This window comes from Crinia signifera, chromosome 4, assembly GCF_055691185.1.
Source record: "Crinia signifera chromosome 4, ASM5569118v1, whole genome shotgun sequence".
Classification (NCBI taxonomy): Eukaryota; Metazoa; Chordata; class Amphibia; order Anura; family Myobatrachidae; genus Crinia; species Crinia signifera.
In genome coordinates this window covers 284,675,349-284,703,300 of record NC_139220.1, presented here as the reverse complement: position 1 = coordinate 284,703,300, position 27,952 = coordinate 284,675,349, and the positions used below count along the sequence as shown (strand labels likewise).

The 27,952-nt window shown below is 49.4% G+C and overlaps 1 protein-coding gene and 1 pseudogene across 5 annotated transcripts in view; both read right to left on the bottom strand.

Annotated features, from left to right (window-relative positions):
* Positions 1-5,759: 5,759 nt before the first annotated feature.
* Positions 5,760-27,952, bottom strand: part of SORBS3 (sorbin and SH3 domain containing 3) — a 43,568-nt gene continuing 21,375 nt past the window's right edge. For 4 of the 5 annotated variants that reach the window (XM_083184835.1, XM_083184834.1, XM_083184837.1 and 1 more), the window contains exons 11-16: positions 23,767-23,881; positions 20,921-21,025; positions 11,656-11,835; positions 6,261-6,346; positions 6,049-6,155; positions 5,760-5,973 (exon numbers count right to left, since the gene is read on the bottom strand). In XM_083184835.1, the coding sequence (XP_083040961.1) occupies positions 5,888-5,973; positions 6,049-6,155; positions 6,261-6,346; positions 11,656-11,835; positions 20,921-21,025; positions 23,767-23,881 (679 nt within the window). In that variant the 3' untranslated portion in view covers positions 5,760-5,887. The remainder of the gene's footprint in view (positions 5,974-6,048; positions 6,156-6,260; positions 6,347-11,655; positions 11,836-20,920; positions 21,026-23,766; positions 23,882-27,952) is intronic. The other variant, XM_083184838.1, reaches the window with a different exon arrangement.
* LOC146076294 (U2 spliceosomal RNA) lies at positions 17,378-17,514 on the bottom strand (annotated as a pseudogene).

Genomic DNA, 27,952 nt, shown 5'->3' with positions numbered 1-27,952 from the left:
CTCAGAGAAAGGGGTTCGAACGGTAAGTTCTTACAAAAATCCCCTTTTCTACAAACACTCTGACCAACGATGGACGGAACTTGAAAGATCCCGTGCACGGATCCCCACAGAAGACCTATTCAGAATACCCAAATCGCTGAGACCCAACCCTCCATTGCTTCTCCCCTTCACAAGGACTTCCCTCACAGTGTGGGACACTCTGATGAGTAAATTGGCCCACCCCACGCCTCAGCTCCCCTACATCTCCCTTAAAACTCTCCCTCATCTAATACCCAACCTACACCTCTCTCCCTGGTACTCCTCGGGAATAACAAAACTAGGAGACATCTTGGATGGCCTCCGTGTAGCATCCTTTTCACATCTCCAACAAAAATTTACGTTACCCAGCTCTGAGCTCTACCACTATCTCCAGATATCCCACTAGTGGAACAGCATCCCCTGCCGAGCTACCCTTCCACACACTTTAACCCCACTAATCTTTATCCGCCTTAACCAACCGAACTCCAGCGGGGACATTACTTTTTGGTATAAAACCCTTTTAGACTTACCTGACACCCCCAAATCAAAAGCCCAAGAAAAATGGGAAACCGATCTCGACATAAAACTCACAGATGCCCAATGGAGAAATATCTTCAAATCGTCTCATTATATGTCACAGTGTTTGAACCACACCGAAATGCATATTAAACTGATTCATAGACTCTACCTGACCCCAGACAGATTAAACACCTTCTGGCCCTCGTGCTCTAAACTATGCTGGAGACAATGTGGGGAAACTGGCCACATTTTCCGGACCTGCCCTATCATCATGTTTGAACTAGCGAGTCGGGTATTGGACATCCCACTGCAACTTTCCCCATCAACAGCGCTCGTAAACGTATTCCCAGACACTGTCCCGCGATCCACAAGAGCTATGTTTTGGGTCATATCTTTATCGCTGCTCGGGCTACCCTGGCTCGATCTTGGAAACAGCCTGCCCCCCCCCCCCCCGCTCCCAAAAGTTATACAGAAAATCAACTTTAGCTATACTATGGAGACGGAATATATGCCATATCCATACTCTGCCTCATCCCCGCTGGCGCGATGGTCCTACTGGCATAACTATGTCTTAGCTGATGCAGGCTCTTCCACTCCCCCTGTGCCCCCCCCTTGTGACCCTGGCCAATTCAGCCTCAACGAACGGGGCTCACCGTCTCCCGACCATCCCAGATCCGAATAGAGTGCTACCGCTCCCCAGAACAAACTTTCTCCTACATATCCTTGGCCTCCTCTGAGGTTAAATTTGTATCTCGATGATGGCTATTTCCTAAAATATGTGCCACTCCGCCTATGTCTACACTCCATGTGTTTCACGTATCGGATTTGCTACAATATTATTCTTCCATGTCTTGTTTATATTTCTTATTGTTTCTCTACCAAACCGTATATATGTTTGTAGAATCTGAGTATGTTATCCCCACTATGTACCCCCCCCCCCCCCACCTTTTTTTTTTTTTTTTCAGTACCCCCTTTATAAATTTGTTGAAAAAATAACCTTTTCAATAAAAATATTATATTATTATTATATAAAAAATTGGGTCTGGGGTGCATTTAACATTGGACCCAATGTAAAATCGGGTCTCAGGGACCATTTAACATTGGATCCAATGTAAAAATCGGGTCGATCGCATCGCATGCAATTTGGTCGCATGCGATGCGATCGACCCGATTTTTCCCAAAAAATCGGGTCCATCGCATCTGATTGTATGCCTTAAGTTAAGGCATACAATCAAAAAATCGGGCGCCCAGATATTACACAAGTACCGGATTTTCCCCTCTTTGCATGGCTGCAAAGCCATTTGCAGCTGTGCAAATGGGCGGGATTTCACTCTGGTGGGGAGGGGGTAACTGACTGCTGGGCTGCCAAACGATGCAACACTGCAATCAGGTATGAATCGGACACTTAGTGAGGGCAGTCTGATTTTGAGCAGAACATCTATTACATTTCCCCATATTACCAACTTTGCTAAAGCTTGGTCAGTGTATATGTGGTGTGGCTGGGGAATAGCCGGGTGATCAGGAGTGTCGCTGCAAAGAGCTGTAAAGACAGGCATTGTATAGGGGGGCGGGGCTACGGTGGTGCAATTCAGCACAAATTGTATCTTTGGGTCCGCCCAATTGTGTTCTGTAACCAGGTGCAGGGCCATGGTGGAGTATTGCTGGGGCTCGAGGGGAATGCTGGGGACTTGCCAACCTTTCTGGGGGGGCGAGAATGCCACCTTATTTTCGGGAGCCTCACGGCTGTTCTGGAATGTAGGCAAGTAAGCATTTTATATGCTTAAAAATCGGGATATTATGAGCAAAAACCCCACCGATTCCAAATATACCGTGGAATGCGTGAAACCCCAATTTTGCTATTTTTCTGCAGCTCAATATTGGGCATTCCTGACAGCACGGACAGTGTAATGGTTAGCGTTACTGACTCACAGCGTGATGGGATCTATTCCCACCATGGCCCTAACTGTGCAGAGTTTGTATCTTCTCCCCGTGCTTGCGTGGGTTTCCTCCGGGTACTCCGGATTCCTCCCACATTCCAACAATATACTGGTAGGTTAATTGGCTGCCAACAAAATTAACCCTAAAATGTCTGTGTGTGTGTGTACATGTGGTAGGGAATATAGATTGTAAGCTCCACTGGGGCAGGGACTGAATGTTCAAATATTCTCTGTAAAGCTCTGCGGAATATGTGCGCGCTATATAAATTACTTCATAAATAATAATAAAACAGTGAAGTTTCAATTTTTCACAAATTTTCACAATGCCACAACAACATAACGGTAATGTTAGCGCTGGCGGTTGTGAGCAACACTTTAATTGCTCAGTCGGCTCCATCTAGTGGCCACTGGTGCGCAAATCACTTGAATTCCTCCCATAGAGAGGAGGAGCCTTTTATTATATAAACCAGTGTATTAGTAATGTAGGCTCACACCTACGCCCAGTGAGGATCAATTACTTTTATATTTGTATGTGTGTTTTTGGACGAATGGAGTAGTGAAGGGCCCCAAACCAGTGTCTTGCTTCGGGCCCCATAATGTTTTATTCCAGCTCCAGGCAATGGATGTGGAACGATGTATCTTGTAGTAGGAAAGGAGCTGGGCTATAGGTCGCATTGTTTTCTGTATGAGGTTTATCTCTATATTTGGCAGTGTTAGCGGCGTGTGGACATTGCTGCTGTACAGAGTCCGCTTATGTAGCTAGCAAACAAACACACATACCATACATACACGGCGGTCATAAAACAGGACCGTGAAAGCAGCAGATACATTTATGTGCTTAAATAGGGTTTAAACACTATATTTAAAAACCTTGCGTGCCTGTCCCAGGGGAAGCCCCTCTACAGTGAGGGATCGCACTACACCGTCTCCATCATTCTGTATCCAAATGTCATTATCTGGGCTTCATGGGTTAATATTTATTACAGATATATATTTAAAATAGAAAAAAAAACATATGGGTGATGTTTGTAGTGCTCGGGCTGTATTTAGATCATACTGTACACTCCAGTGGTGTAACTCTCCTGCAGCAGCAGCACACTACTGTATATTACCAGGTGATTCTAATACTACAGGTGCAGCGGGCTGAGCATGTCACTGCCCCATCCATACAGCCACTGATTCACATTGTGTAGATGTGGAATGTGAGCAGACATCTTCATTACTGCCACCTCGCCCGGCAACCCGGCCTCAGGCAGTGGGCACAGTGACAAGTAGGGGCAGGGTGGTTACGTACGAGAAACAAGGGCGTCACGCCCAGGGGAGGGAAGGAGGAAAGTGCAGAGAGATGAGCAAGTGTCAGATAAGTGGGAGAAGGAAGAGAAGAACGAGATGTCAATGAAAACACACTGGATAAGAGATTGGGGTGGGGGGGGGGGGCGGATTTAGAAAACCTACTGTAGGGGTGCTGGATCTAGGGCATACCGGGAGGGATCCGATTAGGGGGGTGATTTTACTTGACTCTTTAAGCTGTGAAGCAGCTTAAAGAGCTGATTCATAGTACATATGGTAAATGCGGTGGTGGAACCCTGGTTTTTTTTTACAGCATTTTTCCAATAGTACTCCCACCCGGAGAGAGAGAGATAGTGGTGACTGATAAAGTATCAATCAAGCATCTTCTGTCATTTTGCAGACCATGGGGGAGATGTTCTAAGGCTTCAAGAGTGGTAAAGTGGGGAGAGATCAAGTATCAGTCAGTTTGACTGGGATGTTACTGGCTGTGTTTGAAAAAAGGAGCTTATTGGCTGGTATTTTATCTCTCTCCAAGGCCTAATACCTCTGGCCCTATGCTTCAAATATAGACAGGTAGAAGTTGATAGGTTGTTACTTTATTTCTCTCCTATGCTTGATACATACAGTATTCCCATGGAGGAAATTTAGCAAGATTGGCAGAGAGATGGGAGCAGGCATGGAGAGATGGTGATGGGAGCGGCACAGGACACACACGGACCGTCTCACAGTTGCACCCAAATCGCCAGAATTACATGCACATCGAATGCTCAGATCTAAATCTGTATATTCTCCCGCATTGCGGGTTCTACGTGTTTTAATAGAACAGGGACTCAAACTGTATTCTCGCTTAACGCTTTGAGTGCCAACGTTGCTGCAAGTGATGTGCAAAATATCTGCTAAAAATGCCAGTTTTGCTCACGACGACTTCAAGTAATTGACTTCAGATCATGCGCCGGCAGTAAATAAAGGAGTTCATATTCCTCGACTTCAGCTCTGGCATTTTTAGCGGATATTTTGCTCATCTCTCACAGCATCGTTAACACTCAAAGGGTTAATTATCCATTATCGCTATTAGCGTGCACTCATTCTCCACGGTGCCAGAGATCCATATGTAATCTGATGGATAACCTTTTTACTTTGCTTAGACTATGGTTCCGTGTACTGTACACGCCCTTCCTAAGCTTCTGACCAATCAACCACAAGTGATGATGCAACGCATGACTAAATAATCACCTGTAGATGCGCATGCTCAGCTAAACCCATAGGCCATCTGCAGAACGAGCATAGCTGCCTACCCTCCTGCATTCTGCAGGAGACTCCCTGAAATAGCCGCAATCTCCCTCTCTCCCTCATTAGTATAGCAATCTCCCTCATTTCACCTAGCCCACATTATGTAACTGTTACATTTTTGGGGGAAAAAGGAATGAGAGTTCGCTGCATTTACATTGAATCATCAGCGCTATTTCCCAGCATTGTACCCAGTATAGTAGCTCTTTGGATCGAAGTCATTTAAAAAGATTCCTCTCAGATGTAGCAGTACACCCCCACGCTTCTAGGTGCCACTTTCACAATCTCTTTTCACAATATCTCCATATATGGAACTAGACACACCCTTTGGGAGGAGCATGACATGCCTCCTCAATGGGACACTGTGCAAAATTCTATTACCAACTATAATTTCCCTGAAACTAGTTTTCAAAAGTAAACAAGTATGAGAACGAGGCTTGTGTGCAGCTCTGCATGCATCAGTGGGGGTAGGGAAGATATTGGCAGGTGATGGCAATGGAGAAAGATCCCATTATCTCAATACAGTAAACACATCCCAGTACAAGGGAGTACACATGGTCACCAAGTTATAGATCAGGGACTAAGGAGGGCAATGTCTGAGTAGTCTTTTATTATGCCCTAATTTAATTATAAACATGTTTTCTGAAATACCCTATCCCAAGCGTTCCAGATAACACAATACACACACACACAAAAAAAACCCACAAGCAATAGAATGAACTTTATTGTGATGTAATCGGTCTACAGTAACCACAAATCATTGTCATCGCCAAGTAATTATTGCTGTGAGCTGTGGTGGGCATGCTCAGTCCCGTTGTGCATTAGTAAATACTCATTCACTTGGGAGAAGTCTCCAACGCCACATGTGGGACAACAAAATTTCCAGGGAAGGTTCCAAATTTTTGAGTCCTCCAGCAGACACCTGTGAGACATAGACAGGAGACATGAGCTATGCAGGAGTTACGGCCATGGTCAGCACCGGCCCTGAGTTACTCACCTACGTACCACCCATCTTCACAATGCTCTGTCACCGTCACTATGTCCCCTATAACCATCTGCAGCTCATCCGGATTATTTGGGGAGAAATTGAACACTGCTCGGTACCTGCAAGAACAGAACAAGAACATTCCACGCTCCCATTTGACAACACTCAGAGGTGTTCTTTGTAGCCTGGGTGTTTCATGTGCTGCAGTGTCATATTCTACTTACAGGGTCCCGGACAGCTGCCTTGGCCTACCGGATGCCGGGGCTTTCACCGTACAGGGCTGTCCTCTGAGTGATACATCAGCAGAGTCCTGTCAAGGAAACCATGGTTATACAGAAAGCATATGGCTGGAGACTTGGCAGTTTTAAAATACAGGGCCCACTTATCATTGAATATTTGTGGCTCAATCAACTCCGGGGGAGAGGATACCTGCTACGATCCCTCCCACTGGCGACCATTACTCCTATAGGTTTACAAACTTCCGGATTGCAAAGCATTCCGGAGATTGTTACTTGCAGCTACCACTATCTGAAGATAGAGGGAGCCGCTCTATAGCCTATGGGCCACACTTCACAGATAGCCATAAGAGGGTTCCCCCACATGTGCGGTCAGCGGGACCTCGTATGCGCAGGAGAAGGGGAAGCACTCAGGGCACATCACAAGGGTGGGGTCCTTTCTGAGACCAGGGCTCTGCTGATAAAAAGTTTGGGAACCCTTCTGGATTTTTTGTATTTCTGCTGAAATATGGCCTAAAACTACCTCAGATTTTCACAATACACAATCTGTGCACAATCTGTCTGATTGTTGATTAGTGGAATCCACACTCTTTAGAATAAGGTAGAATTTTTTTTAGCCTGATGAGCATCAACAACTCTTCTTATGAGGTCCTCAGGAATCTACTTCTGTTCGTGGCACATAGGTTGAAAATAACAGACTCTAAGGCCCGTATTCAATGTGGCCAGCGAGGGGGTTAAACGGCTGGGATCGCAGTAAACAAGCGATCCTCGTTGTTCAACCCCCCCGCCGGCTGCTCACTCTATTCAATGTTCAAGTCAGAGGACAGAGAGGATTCCCTCAAACAGCGAGGCTCGCGGTTAATGCAGGGAACCCGCTGCATTTAGCGACGAGTCTCACTGTTTCAGCGGCCGTATCCGCCATTTCCCCCTCGCTCCAAAAAAGGGGGAAACAGCGTGTGCAGGGTCAGGTGAATACTGACCCTGCAAGCTGTGATAGCGAGCAGGCAGCCATGCTCGCTGTCACAGCTCGCCCCCGGCATTGAATACACCCCTAAATGTATCTTCAAAATATCTGCTAAGCCTAAAGGTTCACATTCTGTACTTCTGCCACTCACGGATATGGGATATTGGACCATTGTTCCCATTTGTTTGTTTTGGGGCTTTTTATCTGCATTTAGGACTTGCGTGAAAATCTGGGGTAGTTTTTGGCCAAAGGTTAGCAGAAAATTTCATCAGTGTTCACAAACTCTTTATAATTGGGCCCCTGTAGGAGATAAAACACCAGATTGTGGAGAGAAATTGTTTTAGAACAGGCAGATTGGAGAAGAGTCACAGAACAGTGTGGGGAGAAGCAGTAACTGGCAGCAGAGGGATGGGCAGCAGGGGCACTGATCAGTGTGGAGAGAATCAGTGTCTGGCAGCAGAGGGATGGGGAGCAGGGGCACAGATCAGTGTGGAGAGAATCAGTGTCTGGCAGCAGAGGGATGGGGAGCAGGGGCACAGATCAGTGTGGGGAGAAGCAGTGACTGGCAGCAGAGGGATGGGCAGCAGGGGCACAGATCAGTGTGGGGAGAAGCAGTGACTGGCAGCAGAGGGATGGGGGAGCAGGGGCACAGATCAGTGTGGGGAGAAGCAGTGACTGGTAGCAGAGGGATGGGGAACAGGGGCACAGAACTGTGTGGGGAGATGCAGTGATTGGTAGCAGATGGATGGGGAGCAGGGGCACATATCAGTGTGGGGATAAGCAGTGACTGTTAGCAGAGGGATGGGCAGCAGGGGCACAGATCAGTGTGGGGAGAAGCAGTGACTGGCAGCAGAGGGATGGGGGAGCAGGGGCACAGATCAGTGTGGAAATAATCAGTGTCTGGCAGCAGAGGGATGGGGAGCAGGGGCACAGATCAGTGTGGGGAGAAGCAGTGATGGTAGCAGAGGGATGGGGAGCAGGGGCACAGATCAGTGTGGGGAGAAGCAGTGACTGGCAGCAGAGGGATGGGGAGCAGGGGCACAGATCAGTGTGGGGAGAAGCAGTGACTGGCAGCAGAGAGATGGGGAGCAGGGGCACAGATTAGTGTGGGGAGAAGCAGTGACTGGCAGCAGAGGGATGGAGAGCAGGGGCACAGATCAGTGTGGAGAGAAGCAGTGACTGGCAGCAGAGGGATGGGGAGCAGGGGCACAGATCAGTGTGGGGAGAAGCAGTGACTGGCAGCAGAGGGATGGGGAGCAGGGGCACAGATCAGTGTGGGGAGAAGCAGTGACTGGCAGCAGAGGGATGGGGAGCAGGGGCACAGATCAGTGTGGGGAGAAGCAGTGACTGGCAGCAGAGGGATGGGGAGCAGGTGCACAGATCAGTGTGGGGAGAAGCAGTGACTGGCAGCAGAGGGATGGGGAGCAGGGGCACAGATCAGTGTGGGGAGAAGCAGTGACTGGCAACAGAGGGATGGGCAGCAGGGGCACAGATCAGTGTGGGGAGAAGCAGTGACTGGCAGCAGAGGGATGGGGAGCAGGGGCACAGATCAGTGTGTGGAGAAGCAGTGACTGGCAGCAGAGGGGTGGGGAGCAGGGGCACAGATCAGTGTGTGGAGAAGCAGTGACTGGCAGCAGAGGGATGGGGAGCAGGGGCACAGATCAGTGTGGGGAGAAGCAGTGACTGGCAGCAGAGGGATGGGGAGCAGGGGCACAGATCAGTGTGGGGAGAAGCAGTGACTGGCAGCAGAGGGATGGGGAGCAGGGGCACAGATCAGTGTGGGGAGAAGCAGTGACTGGCAGCAGAGGGATGGGCAGCAGGGGCACAGATCAGTGTGGGGAGAAGCAGTGACTGGCAGCAGAGGGATGGGGAGCAGGGGCACAGATCAGTGTGGGGAGAAGCAGTGACTGGTAGCAGAGGGGTGGGGAGCAGGGGCACAGATCAGTGTGGGGAGAAGCAGTGACTGGCAGCAGAGGGATGAGGAGCAGGGGCACAGATCAGTGTGGAGAGAAGCAGTGACTGGCAGCAGAGGGATGGGGAGCAGGGGCACAGATCAGTGTGGGGAGAAGCAGTGTCTGGCAGCAGAGGGATGGGAAGCAGGGGCACAGATCAGTGTGGGGAGAAGCAGTGACTGGCAGCAGAGGGGTGGGGAGCAGGGGCACAGATCAGTGTGGGGAGAAGCAGTGACTGGCAGCAGAGGGGTGGGGAGCAGGGGCACAGATCAGTGTGGGGAGAAGCAGTGACTGGCAACAGAGGGATGGGCAGCAGGGGCACAGATCAGTGTGGGGAGAAGCAGTGACTGGCAACAGAGGGATGGGCAGCAGGGGCACAGATCAGTGTGGGGAGAAGCAGTGACTGGCAGCAGAGGGGTGGGGAGCAGGGGCACAGATCAGTGTGGGGAGAAGCAGTGACTGGCAGCAGAGGGATGGGGAGCAGGGGCACTGATCAGTGTGGGGAGAAGCAGTGACTGGCAGCAGAGGGATGGGCAGCAGGGGCACAGATCAGTGTGGGGAGAAGCAGTGACTGGCAGCAGAGGGGTGGGGAGCAGGGGCACAGATCAGTGTGGGGGGAAGCAGTGACTGGCAGCAGAGGGGTGGGGAGCAGGGGCACAGATCAGTGTGGGGGGAAGCAGTGACTGGCAGCAGAGGGGTGGGGAGCAGGGGCACAGATCAGTGTGGGGGGAAGCAGTGACTGGCAGCAGAGGGGTGGGGAGCAGGGGCACATATCAGTGTGGGGAGAAGCAGTGACTGGCAGCAGAGGGGTGGGGAGCAGGGGCACATATCAGTGTGGGGAGAAGCAGTGACTGGCAGCAGAGGGATGGGGAGAAGGGGCACAGATCAGTGTGGAGAGAAGCAGTGACTGGCAGCAGAGGGATGGGGAGCAGGGGCACAGATCAGTGTGGGGAGAAGCAGTGTCTGGCAGCAGAGGGATGGGAAGCAGGGGCACAGATCAGTGTGGGGAGAAGCAGTGACTGGCAGCAGAGGGGTGGGGAGCAGGGGCACAGATCAGTGTGGGGAGAAGCAGTGACTGGCAGCAGAGGGGTGGGGAGCAGGGGCACAGATCAGTGTGGGGAGAAGCAGTGACTGGCAACAGAGGGATGGGCAGCAGGGGCACAGATCAGTGTGGGGAGAAGCAGTGACTGGCAGCAGAGGGGTGGGGAGCAGGGGCACAGATCAGTGTGGGGAGAAGCAGTGACTGGCAGCAGAGGGATGGGGAGCAGGGGCACTGATCAGTGTGGGGAGAAGCAGTGACTGGCAGCAGAGGGATGGGCAGCAGGGGCACAGATCAGTGTGGGGAGAAGCAGTGAATGGCAGCAGAGGGGAGGGGAGCAGGGGCACAGATCAGTGTGGGGGGAAGCAGTGACTGGCAGCAGAGGGGTGGGGAGCAGGGGCACAGATCAGTGTGGGGGGAAGCAGTGACTGGCAGCAGAGGGGTGGGGAGCAGGGGCACATATCAGTGTGGGGAGAAGCAGTGACTGGCAGCAGAGGGGTGGGGAGCAGGGGCACAGATCAGTGTGGGGGGAAGCAGTGACTGGCAGCAGAGGGGTGGGGAGCAGGGGCAAAGATCAGTGTGGGGGGAAGCAGTGACTGGCAGCAGAGGGGTGGGGAGCAGGGGCACAGATCAGTGTGGGGAGAAGCAGTGACTGGCAGCAGAGGGGTGGGGAGCAGGGGCACAGATCAGTGTGGGGAGAAGCAGTGACTGGCAGCAGAGGGATGGGGAGCAGGGGCACAGATCAGTGTGGGGAGAAGCAGTGACTGGCAGCAGAGGGATGGGGAGCAGGGGCACATATCAGTGTGGGGAGAAGCAGTGACTGGCAGCAGAGGGGTGGGGGTCAACTTCACGCCGAAGTGGATAGTGGGGGTATGAAACCGTTGGAGGACGCGTACCGCCGCCCCTTGCGGGCTCGCTGCGCTCGCCATGCTTCGGGTTGGCGTCAATAGTGGGGTGGCGTTAACAATGGGGGGGCATTTGACCCATGCGGGGGGGTATGCAATAAAAATTGAGGTCTAGGGTGTATTTTACATTGGTCCCAATGTAAAATTGGGTCTCGGACCATTTTACATTGATTCCAATGTAAAAATCGCGTTGATCGCATCGCGTCGATCGCATCGCATGCGATTTGGTTGCATGCGATGCGCTCGACGCATTTTTTTTGGGTCCCGATGCCTGCAATTAAAATCGCTGGCGCTGTGCTAGGAAACAAGTACCGAATAACCCCCTATGCATACCTCCCAACTTCTGTCCTGATGAAATAGGGACACTCCCGCGGGTGGGACAGTGGGACAGGACCCGAAAATCGGGACTGTCCCGCTGTAATCGTGACAGTTGGGAGGTATGTCTATGTGAATAAGGATAGGAGAGCACCACCACAATGATAAGTGTTAAGGAGTTACTGCAGTAACCAGGGTTAGTACTGACCTGCTCTACAGAATTAGTGTGGGATTCTCTTCTAAGTTTGGGCATCTGCTTCCTCTGCTTTGAGGACCCGTCTTGGATCTGCACATAGCTTGCAGGAAACAGGCCACGACGCTCAGAGCCGTCAATTCGCCCTTCAAACCATTTTCCATCAACCCTCTTAGTTATAGCGACACGCTGGCCCTGAGGCAGATAAAGGCACACGGACTGACACACATGGACACAGAACCATAGACAACACATGCAAGGATCAGACTTATTGCACACTGAACCCTAACCAGACACACAAACACGTTGACACAAGCAACATGATGTACAGTATTGCCTGTAGCTGTGGTGTGCAGGACGGAGGTAGTATTGTAATTATCTGATATACACTATAACACTGAGGCAATATCAAACAATAAGCACAGTCACCATGAAATGACAATTCACCATGTGGGAAGAGCACACAAGGGCTTGTTGTCTGTACACACTATGGAAGTCACATGGCGCTGTACACACGTACGAAGGCACAAATGCTCTGTCTGTCTAATGTGACGTCACTGGGAGTCACAACCAAAAGAAATGTCAAATATGGATCCTGCTACCACTGTTATGTAGGTCGCTGCTACATTGCTCAGGGGCCCCTAGAGATGACGAAATGTTAAGATGAGTCCTAGTATAGGACAATAACTTTGTCCCCCTTGTAAAATGGAGTTCACCGCATTTCTCTCCATTCCTGAAAGCTTATTTAATGAATTGTGTTCGGGAGAAAAAAAAAATGACAATATACCACTTGGATGTAAAAACCAGAACTCTGCCAGTTAGTGGCCTACTGTATATGCTGTAGACATGTGCAGTCCGCAGGTGCCGCTATCATGGCGGTGTCTGGTGCATGCAGACTAATATTTGCCAATGACATGCATGTACTGCTTGTATCAGACTATTATCAGTATGGAGGAAACATTTTCAGGTTAAGGGAATCTTCTCTGCAGTGTTCACGTTGTATATAAAGGTAATGTAACTAAAATGGGCATAGGTACGGATGTCTGACGGTTGGGATAGCGGCGTTCACAAAGCAGAAGCCAGCAGCCTGAAGGAGGGAATACCGACAGGGATCAGTTAAGTATACTGACCCTGCCCCCCTAACTCTCCCGGCATTGGCATCCCGGTAAAAGAAATCTAACACGATCCTGTAGGTGAAGTAATGTAAGGCACTTATGTAGATGAGGGAATATTACACAGGTAGACCTGTCCTCATACATTTACATTTAGCTTCAATACACCAGGAGGTAGTGTGAGATGCCTGGTGCATAGGTACTGCCAGGTCTCTGCAACTCTGTTAGTGGCAATCATCTTTTTTTTCCCCTAGAAATGCATTAAGTCTCAATTCAGAGTGTGCTGATGAATTTGCTATGTGCCATGTGCATATCTGTGTGCAACTGAGTCTGTATACAAAGCACAACGGAACTTAGCATGTAAAAAAGCTGAGGTTGCTGCAGCGTAGCACTTTATATATAGATTAGGAAACATCTCACAATTAGATATGCTTGTTTTAAAGTGTTATATAAAAATAATAAGATAGGTAGATAGATAGACAGCAATGGTAAAACGCAGGTAGGATGTGATTTATAACCATGTGACTTGCTATAGACCTATCAGTTATTCTGTGTATTTACTGTAACGTGAGCTTATTTTAACATACAGTAAATGATAGATATCAATGGAAATATTCATGCAGGATGTTATTTTTCACACCAGTATGCAGACCATATGACTTGCCCACATCATCAATAGCCTTTGTGATGTCACTCAGCTTTGGTAGAAAGGTCACTGCTTTGTAGAGAACTGTCTGTTTATAGAAAGCATCTGCTAATATAACATCTCACGGTATGGTATGCCTAGTGTTCCCGCTAGGCTGTTTTAGTGGGGCGCTGCGCCCTGCCTGATTTTTAAAGGGCAAAATGCGCCCTGCCCCTCTAGCAGCGCCCCGCTAAATCAGCCTGCAGTCTGTCCCGCCGGAGTGCCCGGGCCATCGTATCGCTGAAGGGGGCTTGCCCGGTCATGGCTACGTCCCAGCAGCTCAGTGACGTAGTCATGGCCGGGCAAGCCCCCTTCAGCGATGCGGCGGCTCGGGCACGCCCCATGTGCGATCCTCCTTTGGTGATGCGGCCGCCCGGGCACGCCTCTTTTGGTGACGTCGGCGTGCCCGGTCCGCCCCTCCAGCGCCCTGCCTCATTTGGTTCCTAGAAGGAACACTAATGCCTATTACAACCTATATGTAAATAATAATAGATTAGATTTTCTAGGGATGACATTGATGTTATCTAAAGTACAATGTTCATGTTATGATGATACTCAGCATATATAATGTAGTTTCACCTTAGATAATGACGGAAACAGAATATTAGTACTAAGTACGAAATGACTATTAACCTTTACAAAACACAACATAGCAACTGGGGCCGAACTGACAAATATTCCATTGCATGATAAAGTCCATCTGATCCCTTAAATACACCATAAATTAGTTTATCATGGTGAGAATGAAATCTGAAATGTATTATAATGAATAGTACATTTCCTTAGTTTATTACTGAAATGCACATAAAGGGACAGATTTGTAGAAAGAAGTCACCATTCAAGGCTGATGTACGCGGACGGAGATTGCACATGTAGACGGACTGATCTGTGTGTGTACAGACCACTCTTTGGGCCTGATTCAGAAGTGATCGCATGTCTGCGAATTCACCTAGCGGTGCGATTGTCACTACACTGCGAATTCGTACGGTTCGCAGCATGCGCAAGGCCGTGCTGCAATGAACTGGTGCGCATAATTCTGTTTTCTGGTCGTTTGCAAGGTGATTAAGCGTGTGCTGGTGGAAACTGCCCGTTTTTAAGGATTGGCAAGAAAAACACCGGGCGTGCCGAAAAAAAACCACTGGGAGTGACAGGGCAAATGCAGGCATGCCAAAGCCAGTTAGGGGAGGGTGTGCGATGTCAGTATCAGGCCAGATATACCTATATTCATATCAGCCGCCGCGGAAGTCCTGGGCGACACGGCGGCTGCGATAATTTGGGGGCTGCGTAAAAATCATTTGATGGTGAGCCTGTCGCAATTGGTTTTGGACAGATGTGCAGCCATACACATCCATTTGCTGAGCGTACACATTCATTTGCAAGGTGGGTTTTCATCTGGGCAGAAGCACAGTCCTTCTGGTGGGAGTATGCCATAGCGCACCGATGGAGATGGGGCGCCTGTTTCAGATGCACCTTTTTGCACCCTACATGCAGCAGATGCACATTCATATAGTAACCATCATGGAGGGGTTTTAGGAGGTAATTGCTGTTGTTCAAATTCGCAAGCCAATTGATTATTAAATGCTGCGCATGTGTACGGATCGTAGCGTGCGTGTGCGAGGCCGAACAGTGAAAAAATCAACGATGACTTTTTTTGCTACCTATCCCCTCTCAAATTGACTGGCAGGAAGCCAGGGTTTGTGGGTAACCAGACGCTTTCCATGACTGTCAGAAACAAATCAGGCGTGTCCATGCAGAGAGTTCTACAGACTGGGAAGATGATTCGATAGTGAGTGAGGTGTGAAAGCTGGCCAGCGATTAGGCATTGGCGGACTTGCACAAGGCAGGTTTTCACTGGACCGTGACTTATCTGATTGCTGGCCTTTGCAAATGACCACAGCAGCGATCAAGTCTGAGTTAGGCTCATGGTGGCAGCCGCAAAACACTGGGTGGGAGGAAATTTACTATTTATAAGGGGCATAAAGAAGTTATGTCGGAGACAGTGCCGTAACCAGAGCAGCCAGCCAGTTGCTTCCATTTGTTTTAGCATTGTTATAACACAGAATATGATTGGTTGTCATGGAAAACTATTTTATGTTGTTGTGTGACCAGACTAATATATTTAAGTCCAGAATATGTCATTAAGTTCTATAAGTATATACCGGCCACACCCGGGATCCTTATGTGTCATACATAAATCATACATCCCAACTTCTTGGCTGCTGGAATAGGGACACTCGCGCGAGCCCGGAAGGGGGCGGGGCCTATGCAAATGAGGGCGCAGCTTAGGTAAATTAGCTGCAACCCCATTTTCGGCCGCGAATAGTCTATTCAATCAGCTTGGGGGGGCTCCCAACTGCCACCCCCCGCAGCGGGACAATGCCGGCCGCGGGTGGGACAGCGGGACAGGACCCGAAAATCGGGACTGTCCCGCTGAAATCGTGACACTTGGGAGGTATGCATAAATTGCTCAGGTTGTAAGACTGCAGTAACACAACTAAGTAGGTATGGTAGTAATGGATGCACAGGAGCCAGTGCTGGGGTACCCCGAATATTTGTGTTTCCCCAGCTACTATCCGCCTATACATGGCATTTTCCAATCATGTAAAAGGGGGGGAAGGGGCGTATTCATATAGGACTCATAAACTCGGAAGTTCCATCATGCATAAGGTGTAAAAACACTGTTATGAGTCCGTTGAGTGGCAGGTTGCATCGCAAGCAAAATGCGATGCTTGATGCATCCCGCCTAGGGTGTCTCATGATTAACGTAGACCTCCATCCTGGGACTAATGTAAACTAAAGCAGCTCTGCCAACTTCTAATTGCCATGAGTTTGAAGAAACTCAGGGAGCCCGAGGTGTGCTCCCAACACACAGTGCAGTGACCTTAATCGTGCATAGGGGGTCGTACGTACTTATGGACCCTCTCCCAAAGGAGAAGGGCCCCGTTACTCCCCTAACCCCTCTCAGTCATTAGACCAAAGAGGGGAAAATAGGGATCGGTGGGTCCTCTTCGCTGAAGCTTAGAGAGACCCTCAACCCACGGAAAGGTTAGGACAGTGGGTCCTCCGCACTGAAGTTTGGAGGAACCCTCAGTAGGCTTCCCTCCACCTTGCGGCTCAGAGTCGCCCTCTGGGGACTACAGCTCTCCCCAAAAGGATGAGAGATTTGGTACGTTGGGGAGTGCATGGCCCATAAGGGTCATATACACAGGCAAAAAAAACGTGCCAATAACTACAGAAAAACAGAAAACGTGAAAAGTGACAAATGTGAGAGAGGGAAAAGAAATGAACAATAAAGAGACCCCAGCCAGAAGGCCGGGGTGGGGGTGTGAAAAATTATCCTACCCAAGCCAAAAGGCCCGGGGTAAGGACATGAAGCGCTAACCTAAAGGGAGAGTGCGCAGTGCAAGTGCCATACTTGTGCATAGTGATTTTGGGATCACCAGTGCATGTTCAGGCACCCCCCGAGTTTCCCCGGGGGCACAGTGCAGCCTCGGGCTCCAGGCAGCCGGCCAGTCAGCGTCCAATGAAGTGTTTCTCCGTTCCTACCTAGGGCACTTTCCAGCCCCTGGCATGGGAATGGATTCTCCACTGGGCTTTTCGAGTGAATCCCTTAGGGGTTGAGACCCCCTTGGAAGAGCAATGTACTCAGTCCCAGTGTTTCTCGCATCCCAAGGTTAAGGTACTAAGCTGGGCTTTTTGCTGTCTCCCCATCAGAGGCTACAAACCTCTGGAATGGGAGCAATCTACTCCTTGGGAATGGATACTAAACTGAGCCTTTCGTTGTCCCATCCTTCAGAGGCTACAAACCCCATCAGGGGAGCCATCTACTGGCCCCAGTGTTTCTCCCCTCCTCCTACTAGTGGAATTACGGCGCTAGAACTGTCCCACCACCTGGCAGAGGTGAAGGTACTCAGTCAGACTTTTCCCCGCTTCCAGGCATGTGGGGTCCCACACCCTCCGCCCATCAGAGCAGTTACTCAGTCCAGCCTTTCTCTAGTCTTCTGCCAGGGGCCAGTCCATACTCACTGATAAGAACAGATACTACACTTGATCTTAGCCAAAAGGCAGAGAAGCAAACCTTCTAATTGCCATATATCACATGTAGCCTCCTGAGTAGCCTATAGCAGTCACCGCACCCACATGATTAGCCTATAGCAGTCACAGCAGCCTCCTGTGTAGCCTATAGCAGTCACCGCAGCCTCCTGATTAGCCTATAGCAGTCACCGCAGCCTCCTGATTAGCCTATAGCAGTCACCACAGCCTCATGATTAGCCTATAGCAATCACCACAGCCTCCTGATTGGCCTATAGCAGTCACATCACTCTCCGAATTAGCCTATAGCAGTCATCCACAGCCACCTGATTAGCCTATAGCAGTCATCCACAGCCACCTGAGTAGCATATAGCAGTCATCCAAAGCCACCTGATTTGCCTATAGCAGTCATCCACAGCCACCTGATTAGCCTATAGCAGTCACCCGCAGCCTCCTGATTAGCCTATAGCAGTCACCACAGCCTCATGATTAGCCTATAGAAATCACCACAGCCTCCTGATTGGCCTATAGCAGTCACAGCACTCTCCGAATTAGCCTATAGCAGTCATCCACAGCCTTCTGATTAGCCTATAGCAGTCACTCGCAGCGTCCTGATTAGCCTATAGCAGTCTCCGCAGCCTCCTGATTAGCCTATAGCAGTACCCGCAGCCTCCTGATTAGCCTATAGCAGTCTCCACAGACTCCTGATTAGCCTATAGCAGTCTCCGCAGCCTCCTGATTAGCCTATAGCAGTCGCCGCAGCCTCCTGATTTGCCTATAGCAGTCATCCACAGCCTCATGATTAGCCTATAGCAATCACCACAGCCTCCTGATGGGCCTATAGCAGTCACAGCACTCTCCGAATTAGCCTATAGCAGTCATCCACAGCCTCCTGATTAGCCTATAGCAGTCACCCGCAGCCTCCTGATTAGCCTATAGCAGTCTCCGCAGCCTCCTGATTAGCCTATAGCAGTCTCCGCAGCCTCCTGATTAGCCTATAGCAGTCACCCGCAGCCTCCTGATTAGCCTATAGCAGTCTCTGCAGCCTCCTGATTAGCCTATAGCAGTCACTGCAGCCTCCTGATTAGCCTATAGCCGTCGCCGCAGACTCCTGATTTGCTTATAGCAGTATAGCAGTCATCCACAGCCACCTGATTTGCCTATAGCAGTCATCCACAGCCACCTGATTTGCCTATAGCAGTCATCCACAGCCACCTGATTAGCCTATAGCAGTCACCCGCAGCCTCCTGATTAGCCTATAGCTGTCTCCGCAGCCTCCTGATTAGCCTATAGCAGTCACCGCAGCCTCCTGGTTAGCCTATAGCAGTCACTTGCAGACTCCTGATTTGCTTATAGCAGTCATCCACAGCCACCTGATTTGCCTATAGCAGTCATCCACAGCCACCTGATTAGCCTATAGCAGTCACCCGCAGCCTCCTGATTAGCCTATAGCAGTCACCTGCAGACTCCTGATTAGCAGCAGCATACATTTTATAGCAGCCTCCTCCACTCCCAACAGCCCACCACCAGTGCAAAGATGTTTTTAAAGCTAAAAACCCTGCATGTTTTTTTAAAAACTAGATTCCACAGATATCAGGAGCGCAGTAATACAAAATTGGACACAAACATGCGGTGAAAACCTCATTAGTAAGGGCCAGGGTTGGCATGGCCGTCTGAGACATCTGGTAAATGTCAGAAGGGCCAATGGCCTGTTGGGCTGGTCCGGTCACACAGGGCTGGGCAATAAGTGCATACCTCCTCATCCCTGGCCACACATTCTTTTGTATGCGCATTCAATGACATGCAAATGCTACTTCACAGCCCTGTCCCTCCCTGGTAGGGGACAATGCGCCGATAGCAGCCAGGTAAACTAGTGACAGCGGAAATATAATTGCTTCATGCTCTTAGGGAACACTCAGTCATCAGTTCACATTTTTTGCCTCTTCTCCTCTCCTAATATTAACAGCACCTCTCCCTGTTATTGTCCTGTGTTCCACCCCATACATAGGAATGTTCCATCAGGTCTGATGAGATGTGTCAGCCTCATAGTGATAAACCCACTCTATTGTTTTATGTTTTCCTCACTATGGCAACAACATTTACTCCAATTCCATTCCACCTTTACAAGGGGAGTGTTTGCGTAGCAGTTGTCAGTGGTGCACACAGACTTTGCCTTGTTACACATGGTGTGTACAGGTCACAGCTGGAGTAAGACCTATTGAGACCAGTCACCATCCAGTGTAAGATCATGCACTGTATTGTAAGGTGTCAATGTCACACTCTACTTGTGATCGTTAAGTCCTTCTCCCTATTGCCCATTTGGGGTGATATCCATGGGACACCCCCTCCATGCATTTCATTGCCTGTTGATAATGTTTTACAAGACATATATAATTGGCACATTTACACCCACAGTGCCAGTACAGATATCCCCTATAGAGTGACCTCAGTCACATCCTGCACAGCCAGTGACATCATATACCAGCTATCCCCCATCTACCAATCATATTTCATTTGCTAATACAATATCATATACACAGAGCAGGGAAAAGGGCATTGTCTCAAACTTTGCTGAGTCTGATGTCATATACAACACAAGACTCCATTCATCAATATCTGTGATTCTAAAGCTTGTAGTGTCTGTATCATACTAGGAGGCTGTAATCTGACCCTTCCCCCATGTCCCCAGTGAAATCTCTCACAGGCACCTACCTGGACTGGACACCCCCCTGACAGGCGTTCCGGTCCAGTTCCGGTTTTTACTTAGTCCCGTTGTCTCTGTGCACAGGCAGCATAAATCAGTGATTCTCAACCTCGGTCCTCAAGGACCCCCCAACAGTGCTCGTTTTCCAGGTCACCCGGCAGTTGCACAGGTGCACTCGTTATTCACTGACACATTTTTAAAGCTTCACAGGTGGAGCTGATTATTTCACCTGTGATTCTGTGAGGAGACCTGGAAAACGTGCACTGTTGGGTGTCCTGGAGGACCGAGGTTGAGAACCCCTGGCATAAATGACTGCAGATTAGTAGTGTAGATCCTCTGTACACTATTTACCTGAAATCAGAATGACATAAGCCCTGGCCAGTTCCAGGTCAAACCTTACACTATGCAAATGCTGCCCAGATTCACCCGCACGTGCCTACACACTAACAAAGCTATGCCCACCCTTCCATTCCATTCCTCAGTCTTAAGTAGAATAGTAACTAAAGAATATTAAAGAATAATAAAAATATTAAATAATAATAATAAAGAATAATAAAAATAAGAATAAAAAACGTCAATATTTCTGACAACACAACATAATAAATAATCCAGAACACATATACACAAATAGGAAATGACGATCATGTTATAATCTATAGTTAGTACGGCTGCTTGCACATTCAGACTGCCAGAGAATGAAGGCAGCATTATGCGCCAGGTGTAATAATCACACGCACATTCCCTTACTTTCCGTAGAGGTAGCTCCGCAGCAGAGTCAGCCTGGAAGTCATACAGAGCGATTGCTGAGAGCTGGGGTGTGTCTGCTGCTTCTGCCTGACCGGGGGATACAATCTGCGGGAAGAAGCAAACAGTGACTGAAGGATTCACACTATGGGAATCACCTGGGGCTGTATTCTGTCATATGAAGCAAAGAGACAGACTCCAAATGATAGTTATTAGGAAAGGTTACGGTATAGTGGGTTGAAAATGTCTAGGTCCACAGTCACTAGGTCGACCACTAATGGTCCACAGTGACTAGGTCGACACCTGAAAATGGTTGACATACCATAGGTCGGCATTGCCAAAAGGTCGACAAGAGAATCGACATGGATATGGTCGACACTCAAAAGGTTCACAAGAGTTTTTCATGTTTTTTTGGTGTCTATGTCAACATGAACACCGTATAAGTGTAACGCCGCACTCGCCATGCTATGGGCACTATTATATTCTCACTGTATTCCTACTTGGACAGAAAAGTATGAACCAAGTCGGTCCACACTAAAAATACAAATTCTGCCCATACAAACAGGGCCATCATCATTTTATTTTTCACCAATTACCATCTCTCTCTCAGCCTCTAAGCTGATGAAAGCTATGTATTTTCTTTGTTTACTGTCTCTTTACAATGATTTGTACCATGTACCTCCGTAACCACTGTTTGCAAAGCCTGTATGCTGTACCATCACTAGTTGCACACCCTGCCAGCAACAAGCTGGCAGGGTGTGCCAGCTTTGGAAGAAAAGTGCGACATCCGGTCGAACTCATGCTTCAGTTGCCATGAAAATAATATTATTACTGCTGCCTTTGAGCAGCATGATCAAGATGGTGCCGCTGATGGCTGCCTAGGAGCTGTGCAGCTCAGCCAAATATGTTCATGTTTGATAACTGTACTGTCTCTCTGCTTGTATTGTTACCTACCTAGCTGTTTCGGCGACCATTGGCGCAGCTGATGGCTGCCTAGGCGCTGTGCAGCTCGGCGGGTATGTGCTCCCTATGTGATAACTGTACTGTCTCTGCTTAATGTTACCTTCCTGGCTGTTGCAGCGACCAGTGGCGCCGCTGATGGCTGCCTAGGCGCTGTGCAGCTCGGCGGGTATGTTTTCCCCACATGTAATGTCTTATTGTAATGTATGTAATGCCTTCACCCCCCCTTCATCCCTGCTTGATGCTGCACTGTAAATCCACAAAAAATTCCTAGTGTGCGCAAGCATACATGGCCAATAAAGTTGATTCTGATAACTAGGGTGGTGAGACAGTTGACGCCACATAGGGCATTTGCAAGATAGGGGGCGCTGTTCTGCAGCAGCTGTAAATTTGCTGTTTTATTCTCACTTGCAACTTCCTCCTCTTTAATCACCGGGATCACGTAGCCACCCCTATGCCCCCCTTAAATCCCACACTCCTTTATTGAAGGCACACAGTTCAAAATACTGTCATACTTCCCATACAGGAGCAAATAGCTTCATGTGTAAGGTAGCTGACTGCAATATGGAAGTTCATGGATTTGAAGCCTGATTATTGACAGTATTTTGAAATGGGTGCTTTAAAAAAAAGGAGAATGTGACTGAAGGTCTTCGGTATGACTTCTAAGAAATGGGTAATGTAACCAAATAATAAAGAGTGGGAAGGTGCATCACAGCAAGTGCTTTTACTGGGCTCATCCAGGGCACCAAAATGTCTAGTTACAACTCAGCATACCCAAAATGAGCTAATATGGTACTTGCCACCAATGACATCATGCACCAGCATACACTTGTCAGCAATGACATCATACACTAGCAATGAATCTGTGCAGAGCTCTCTATGCAATGATCTCTACGGCAGTGGTCAGAATTTGTTCATTGCTAACAGCGGAAGTTCGACCTTGATGACACCATTTCTCCTGTAGTCCCATACCTGGGGTGCGTTCAGTAATAAGGTATTACATATTCACACTTTGATAATAACGCCTAGTTTCATACTGTATATCACTACGTGCAGGGAACTTAAACTCCAGACCTCATTCCGCACAGTCAGACATATATCACATGAGCTATGTGCTGTATTATAGATAGCCTGGGAATTGTAACTCTGCATAAGCTACTTTTTAGTTGTAGACCATGGCAACCAGGCATAGGGGCTGATTCAGACCCGTTCGTTTGGGTCTGAATTTGTCCCTGATATTTGGGGTTTGCGCATGTGCCGAAACATTTGCTCCAGGAAAGGAGGGTCTGGGGTGGGCAGGGGGCTGGAGCAGGGGAACACCAGTGTTTTATGGGCGTCCCGATAAAAATGTTGGGCGTTCCCCTGAGAACGCTGATGTGGCGATGCCTGCTTGGGGGCGGCGTCTGACGACGCATGCCGTCAGCGCCACCCCAAATTCGGTGGATAGCAGCTGGAATAAAAATCGGTCTAGACTGACTTTCGTTACCGAAGGGGAGATATATCATTCGATGGTGAGCGATCATCGATTGATTTCTCTCCTGTTCGTCCGCATGCTCGGGGATGTGTTAGTGAACACCTGGAACTACTACATGTCCTGCATAGTAGACAACAACTCACATGCTACTAAACAACTGAAATGGACGGATGTGTATCCAGCATAACAAAAAGCAGACTCGAGGCACCCCTATGGGGTAAATTAGATGCCATGGGTAACGTGCTGCTGCTGCAGCAGTGTGTAAATGGCCGGTGCAGCACCTCAGCCTGCCCCCATCTCTCCCTGCGAGTCCGAGGCTGCCATAAAAAGGCATGCACCTACCCGCACCTACTCTCTGTGCCAGCCTAATTGACTTAACCCCACAGATGGCAATGACATGTGGTATCTGACAGACCCTGGCATAGCTCTCCGGGAAGCGTCCTCTCCGTCCATCTTGCTCTCCAAGAAGCCAGTTTTTATCCACTTTCTTCAGGATGTTGACAGTGGTTCCCCGCCGCAGTGATAGTTCCCTGAAGGCGAGCCAATGAGAATTGTAATGAGAAGGATTAAATGATACCAGTGCTTGGTATATACTATAAAGTCATCTGATAGGTTGGGCCTCAAAATTGCTTATTTACAATCTTACTTATAAATAACTACTGGGCAAAAATGAAATAATCCACACAGTCTAGTAATATACAATATTATAATAAACAGCTATTTCCTATAAATTGTATGTTGCCGTTCATCCAGGCTTGGTATATGTAGGGAGGTGCTACCCAGGAATTGATATAATCATATAGCAGAAAAAAAGATAAAGAATTCCTACACGGGGCACTCAGAGCTGACGATCTTGGCTTATTCAGCAATCGATAGGATTGTTTGGTGTCCCAAGAAAAGTATTACAGGTACAACCCCGATTTTCCGGCACCCGTTGATCCGGAAACTTCTCTAATCCGGACACATCGGGTGCCTGCCGGAAGTAAGTTTTGTTTGCTTTTTAGACATAGTGGGTACTGTGGGAGGGCATAGAAGTAGTTGCAAGGGCAGTGGGAAGGTTTAGAGAGGTAGTGGGAGGGTATTGGGATGCAGGGGGGGGGATCAGGTTGCGGGTGGGGGGGGGGTCATGCTGCTGGATCCAATAATTGCTGCGGGAGGTGGAATGCCATGGGAGCCGGAGAGAAGCTGCGGGTGGTGTGGCGGAGGTGAGAGCCGGGCTGCGGGGATCGCGCTGCGGGGTTATGGTGCTTTAAAATAGTATCACTGATAATCCGGCAATTTCGGTAATCCGGCACAGTGCTGGAACCGACGATGCCGGATAATCGGTGTTCAACCTGTATTAAAATGTAACTTTTATTAGTTTGCAAATTTAAAAAGCTGCGAAATATGTTAAAAACATTGTGAAAAAAAAGTGCATGCAAAGTGACAATTAATGTAAAATAGAGCTGACCGTTGTGTGTGTATTATTATTATAGTCCAGTGACTATCATGCATCTGTGTGTTAATATTTAATACAGTATGTGTTCTGTTTAACTGTTGTCCACCACACTAATATGATGTGGCACTGTCTAACTGAGGGGTAGAGTTATTAAGCTCAGTGAAGAGATAAAGTGTCTGGTTTTTACCACCAGCCAATCAGCTCCTGCCTGTCATTTTTCAAACCAAGCCTGTAACTTCACAGTTAGGAGCTGATTGGCCGGTGATAAAAAAACGGACACTTTATCACTTCACCGAGCTTAATAAATCTGACCCCTGAGAGAATTCCCAGTGTATTGTAGCTTTGCTATTAGGTTGCAGTGATATATCAAAATTCTACTGCAACTATGTTGCTTTAATTAGCTACAATAGAATGCTTGAGATCTAGAGTAGATCTATTATCACATAAACAGTTAATTGAGTGCGGTGTTTGTGAAAATTAATACACTCTGAAAATAACTCTATCTGTAGTACAATTATTTTGCATGTATATTCTAAATGGCATGGATTATTTAACCCCTGTGGTATCCCATGCCATTAGCAATATGATGTAAATTTATAATCAGATAATCATAGCAATAAATGATGGATCTGTACAGTTATTTCAAGTTTATTGACATTGGTACCAGTTAAATGACTATGTCATTGCTATGTTTTATCTGAACATGCATAGGTCTACCAGAGAATGAATGGATTCACCGGTGGATTTATGTAGTTATTACTGACACATACACAGTGTCTCAATACATATGGGGACACTGAACAGCTATTTAAGCCGCTGCGTATATAATAGTACATGGCGGTACACAGCTTTTTAAATTTGCAAACTAATAAAAGTTACATTTTAATACTTTAATCTCCTATATATTTGGCTACATCTGTCACTCAAAGTGGGTGTCTGTGTCTATAACGCTCTGTTCCTGGACTTTCCTCTTAATGGCCCTTATTCTGGTTGGTGCGGCCGGAGCCGCACACGGTGCTCCGGCCGCACAAACCAATCCCCGCCCACGAGACGGATCGCCACGGCCGTCCGTACACGGACGGCTGGCGATCCGCATAAAAATGGTGGGGCGTACGCCTCCACCATGGTGGGAGCTGCCCCCTGCATTCGATGGTCGTCGACCATCGAAGGCAGGGCCGCACGCCACAGCAGCTCCCGCAAGCTGAGACCACACGGACAATCGTCCGTGTGATAGCTTGTATGGGGGCTGAGAGCTGACATCCGGCGACGTCAGCTTTCCGCCCCCATCAGTGGCGTCATACCCTGATTAGCATGCATACGCCCCGCGTTTGCATGGGAACGCCCATGAAACGCGGGGCGTATACATAGGGAAATGAGGGTATGAAGCCCCTCACGCCCCTATACGCCCCCTTTGCGGCGGACGAAATACGTCTGCGGCGAATGGGGCTGCACATGCGCAGATTGACCTCTGCGCATGTGCAGACTAAAAACATCGGCGGTACGGCCGCACGCGGGCCGTACCGTCCGATTCAGAATAAGGGCCAATGTGTGATTGCCTTCATCTGTGCTGAACACCTTTCTGAGAAATTAACCTGTTTAAAACAGGTGATGGCAATCATACATTAAGGGGAAGTCTAGAAACAGAGTATTGTGTCCCTCCTGGAGAGGGTCATGTTGGGAGGTATGTGACAGAGAACCAGCCCAGTGAGCCCACAGACAGTGCCAGACACCCACTGCCTTCCCATGTTGCCCAGCACTGCTACTCCACAGCCACCAGGTGAGCGCCCCCCCCCCCCGCGCGATTTGCGGCAAAACCTACCCCCCCGCGCCCCCCCCCTCCCGCGATTCGCGGCAAAAACACCCGCTCCCCCGCGCCCCCCCTACCGCGATTCGCAGCAAAAACACCCCCGCGACCCCCCCTCCCACGATTCGCTGCAAAAAGAACCCCCCCCCCCACGACCTCTCCCGCAATTCGCGGCATAACCACCACCCCGCGACCCCCCCCTCCCGCGAATCGCGGCAAACCCTCCCCCCCGCGCCCCCCCCTCCCGCGATTCGCGGAAAAAACACCCCCCCCCGCGACCTCCCTCCCGCGATTCGCGGCAAAAAGAACCCCCCCGCGACCCCCCCTTGCACCCCCCACCCCCCCGCAATTCGCAGCAGCCCCAGGATTAAATGGCACATGCAAAACACTGACATGGCTATGGTCGACAATGAAAAAGGTTGACATGAGTTTTTTTGTCATTTTTTGAATATTTTCATATTCATTCTCATGTGTCGACATGGACACCAATGAAGTGCCACACTTATGTCAACATTTACATGTGTTGACCTTTCTGTGTTGATTTTTTCTTGTGGCGATTTGCGTCACACCCCCCCCACCCCCCACCCCCACAACCCCCACTCCCGCGATTCACGGCACACACACCTCCCCCGCGATTCTCGGCACCCCACCCCGTGACCCCCCCTCCTGTGATTCACGGCACACCCCCGCGACCCCCCCTCCCATGATTCGCCGCAACCCCCGCCCCGTAACCCCCCTCCCGCGATTCGCGGCACCCACCCCCGCGACCCCCCCCTCCCGCAGTTCGTGGCACCCCCCCGCGATTCGCGGCAGCTCCAGAATTAAATTGCACATGGAAAACACTGACATGGCTATGGTCGACAATGAAAAAGGTTGACATGAGTTTTTGAAGGGTTTTTTTTCATTTTTTGAATGTTTTCATATTCATTCTCATGTGTCGACATGGACACCAATGAAGTGCCACACTTATGTCAACAATTACATGTGTTGACCTTTCTGTGTTGATTTTTTCTTGTGGCGATTCGCATCACACACCCCCCCCCCCCCCCCGCAACCCCCACTCCCGCGATTCACGGCACACACACACCCCCCCGCGATTCTCGGCACCCCACCCCGTGACCCCCCCTCCCGTGATTCACGGCACACCCCCCGCGACCCCCCCTACCATGATTCGCCCCGCCCCCGTAACCCCCCTCCCGCGATTTGCGGCAACCCACCCCGCGACCCCCCCTCCCGCGATTCTCTGCAATCCCTCCCCTCCCGCGATTCGCAGCATCCACCCCCCCACAACCCCCCCTCCTGCAATTCGCGGCACCCCCCGCGACCCCCCCTCCTGCAATTCGCGGCACCCTCCGCGAC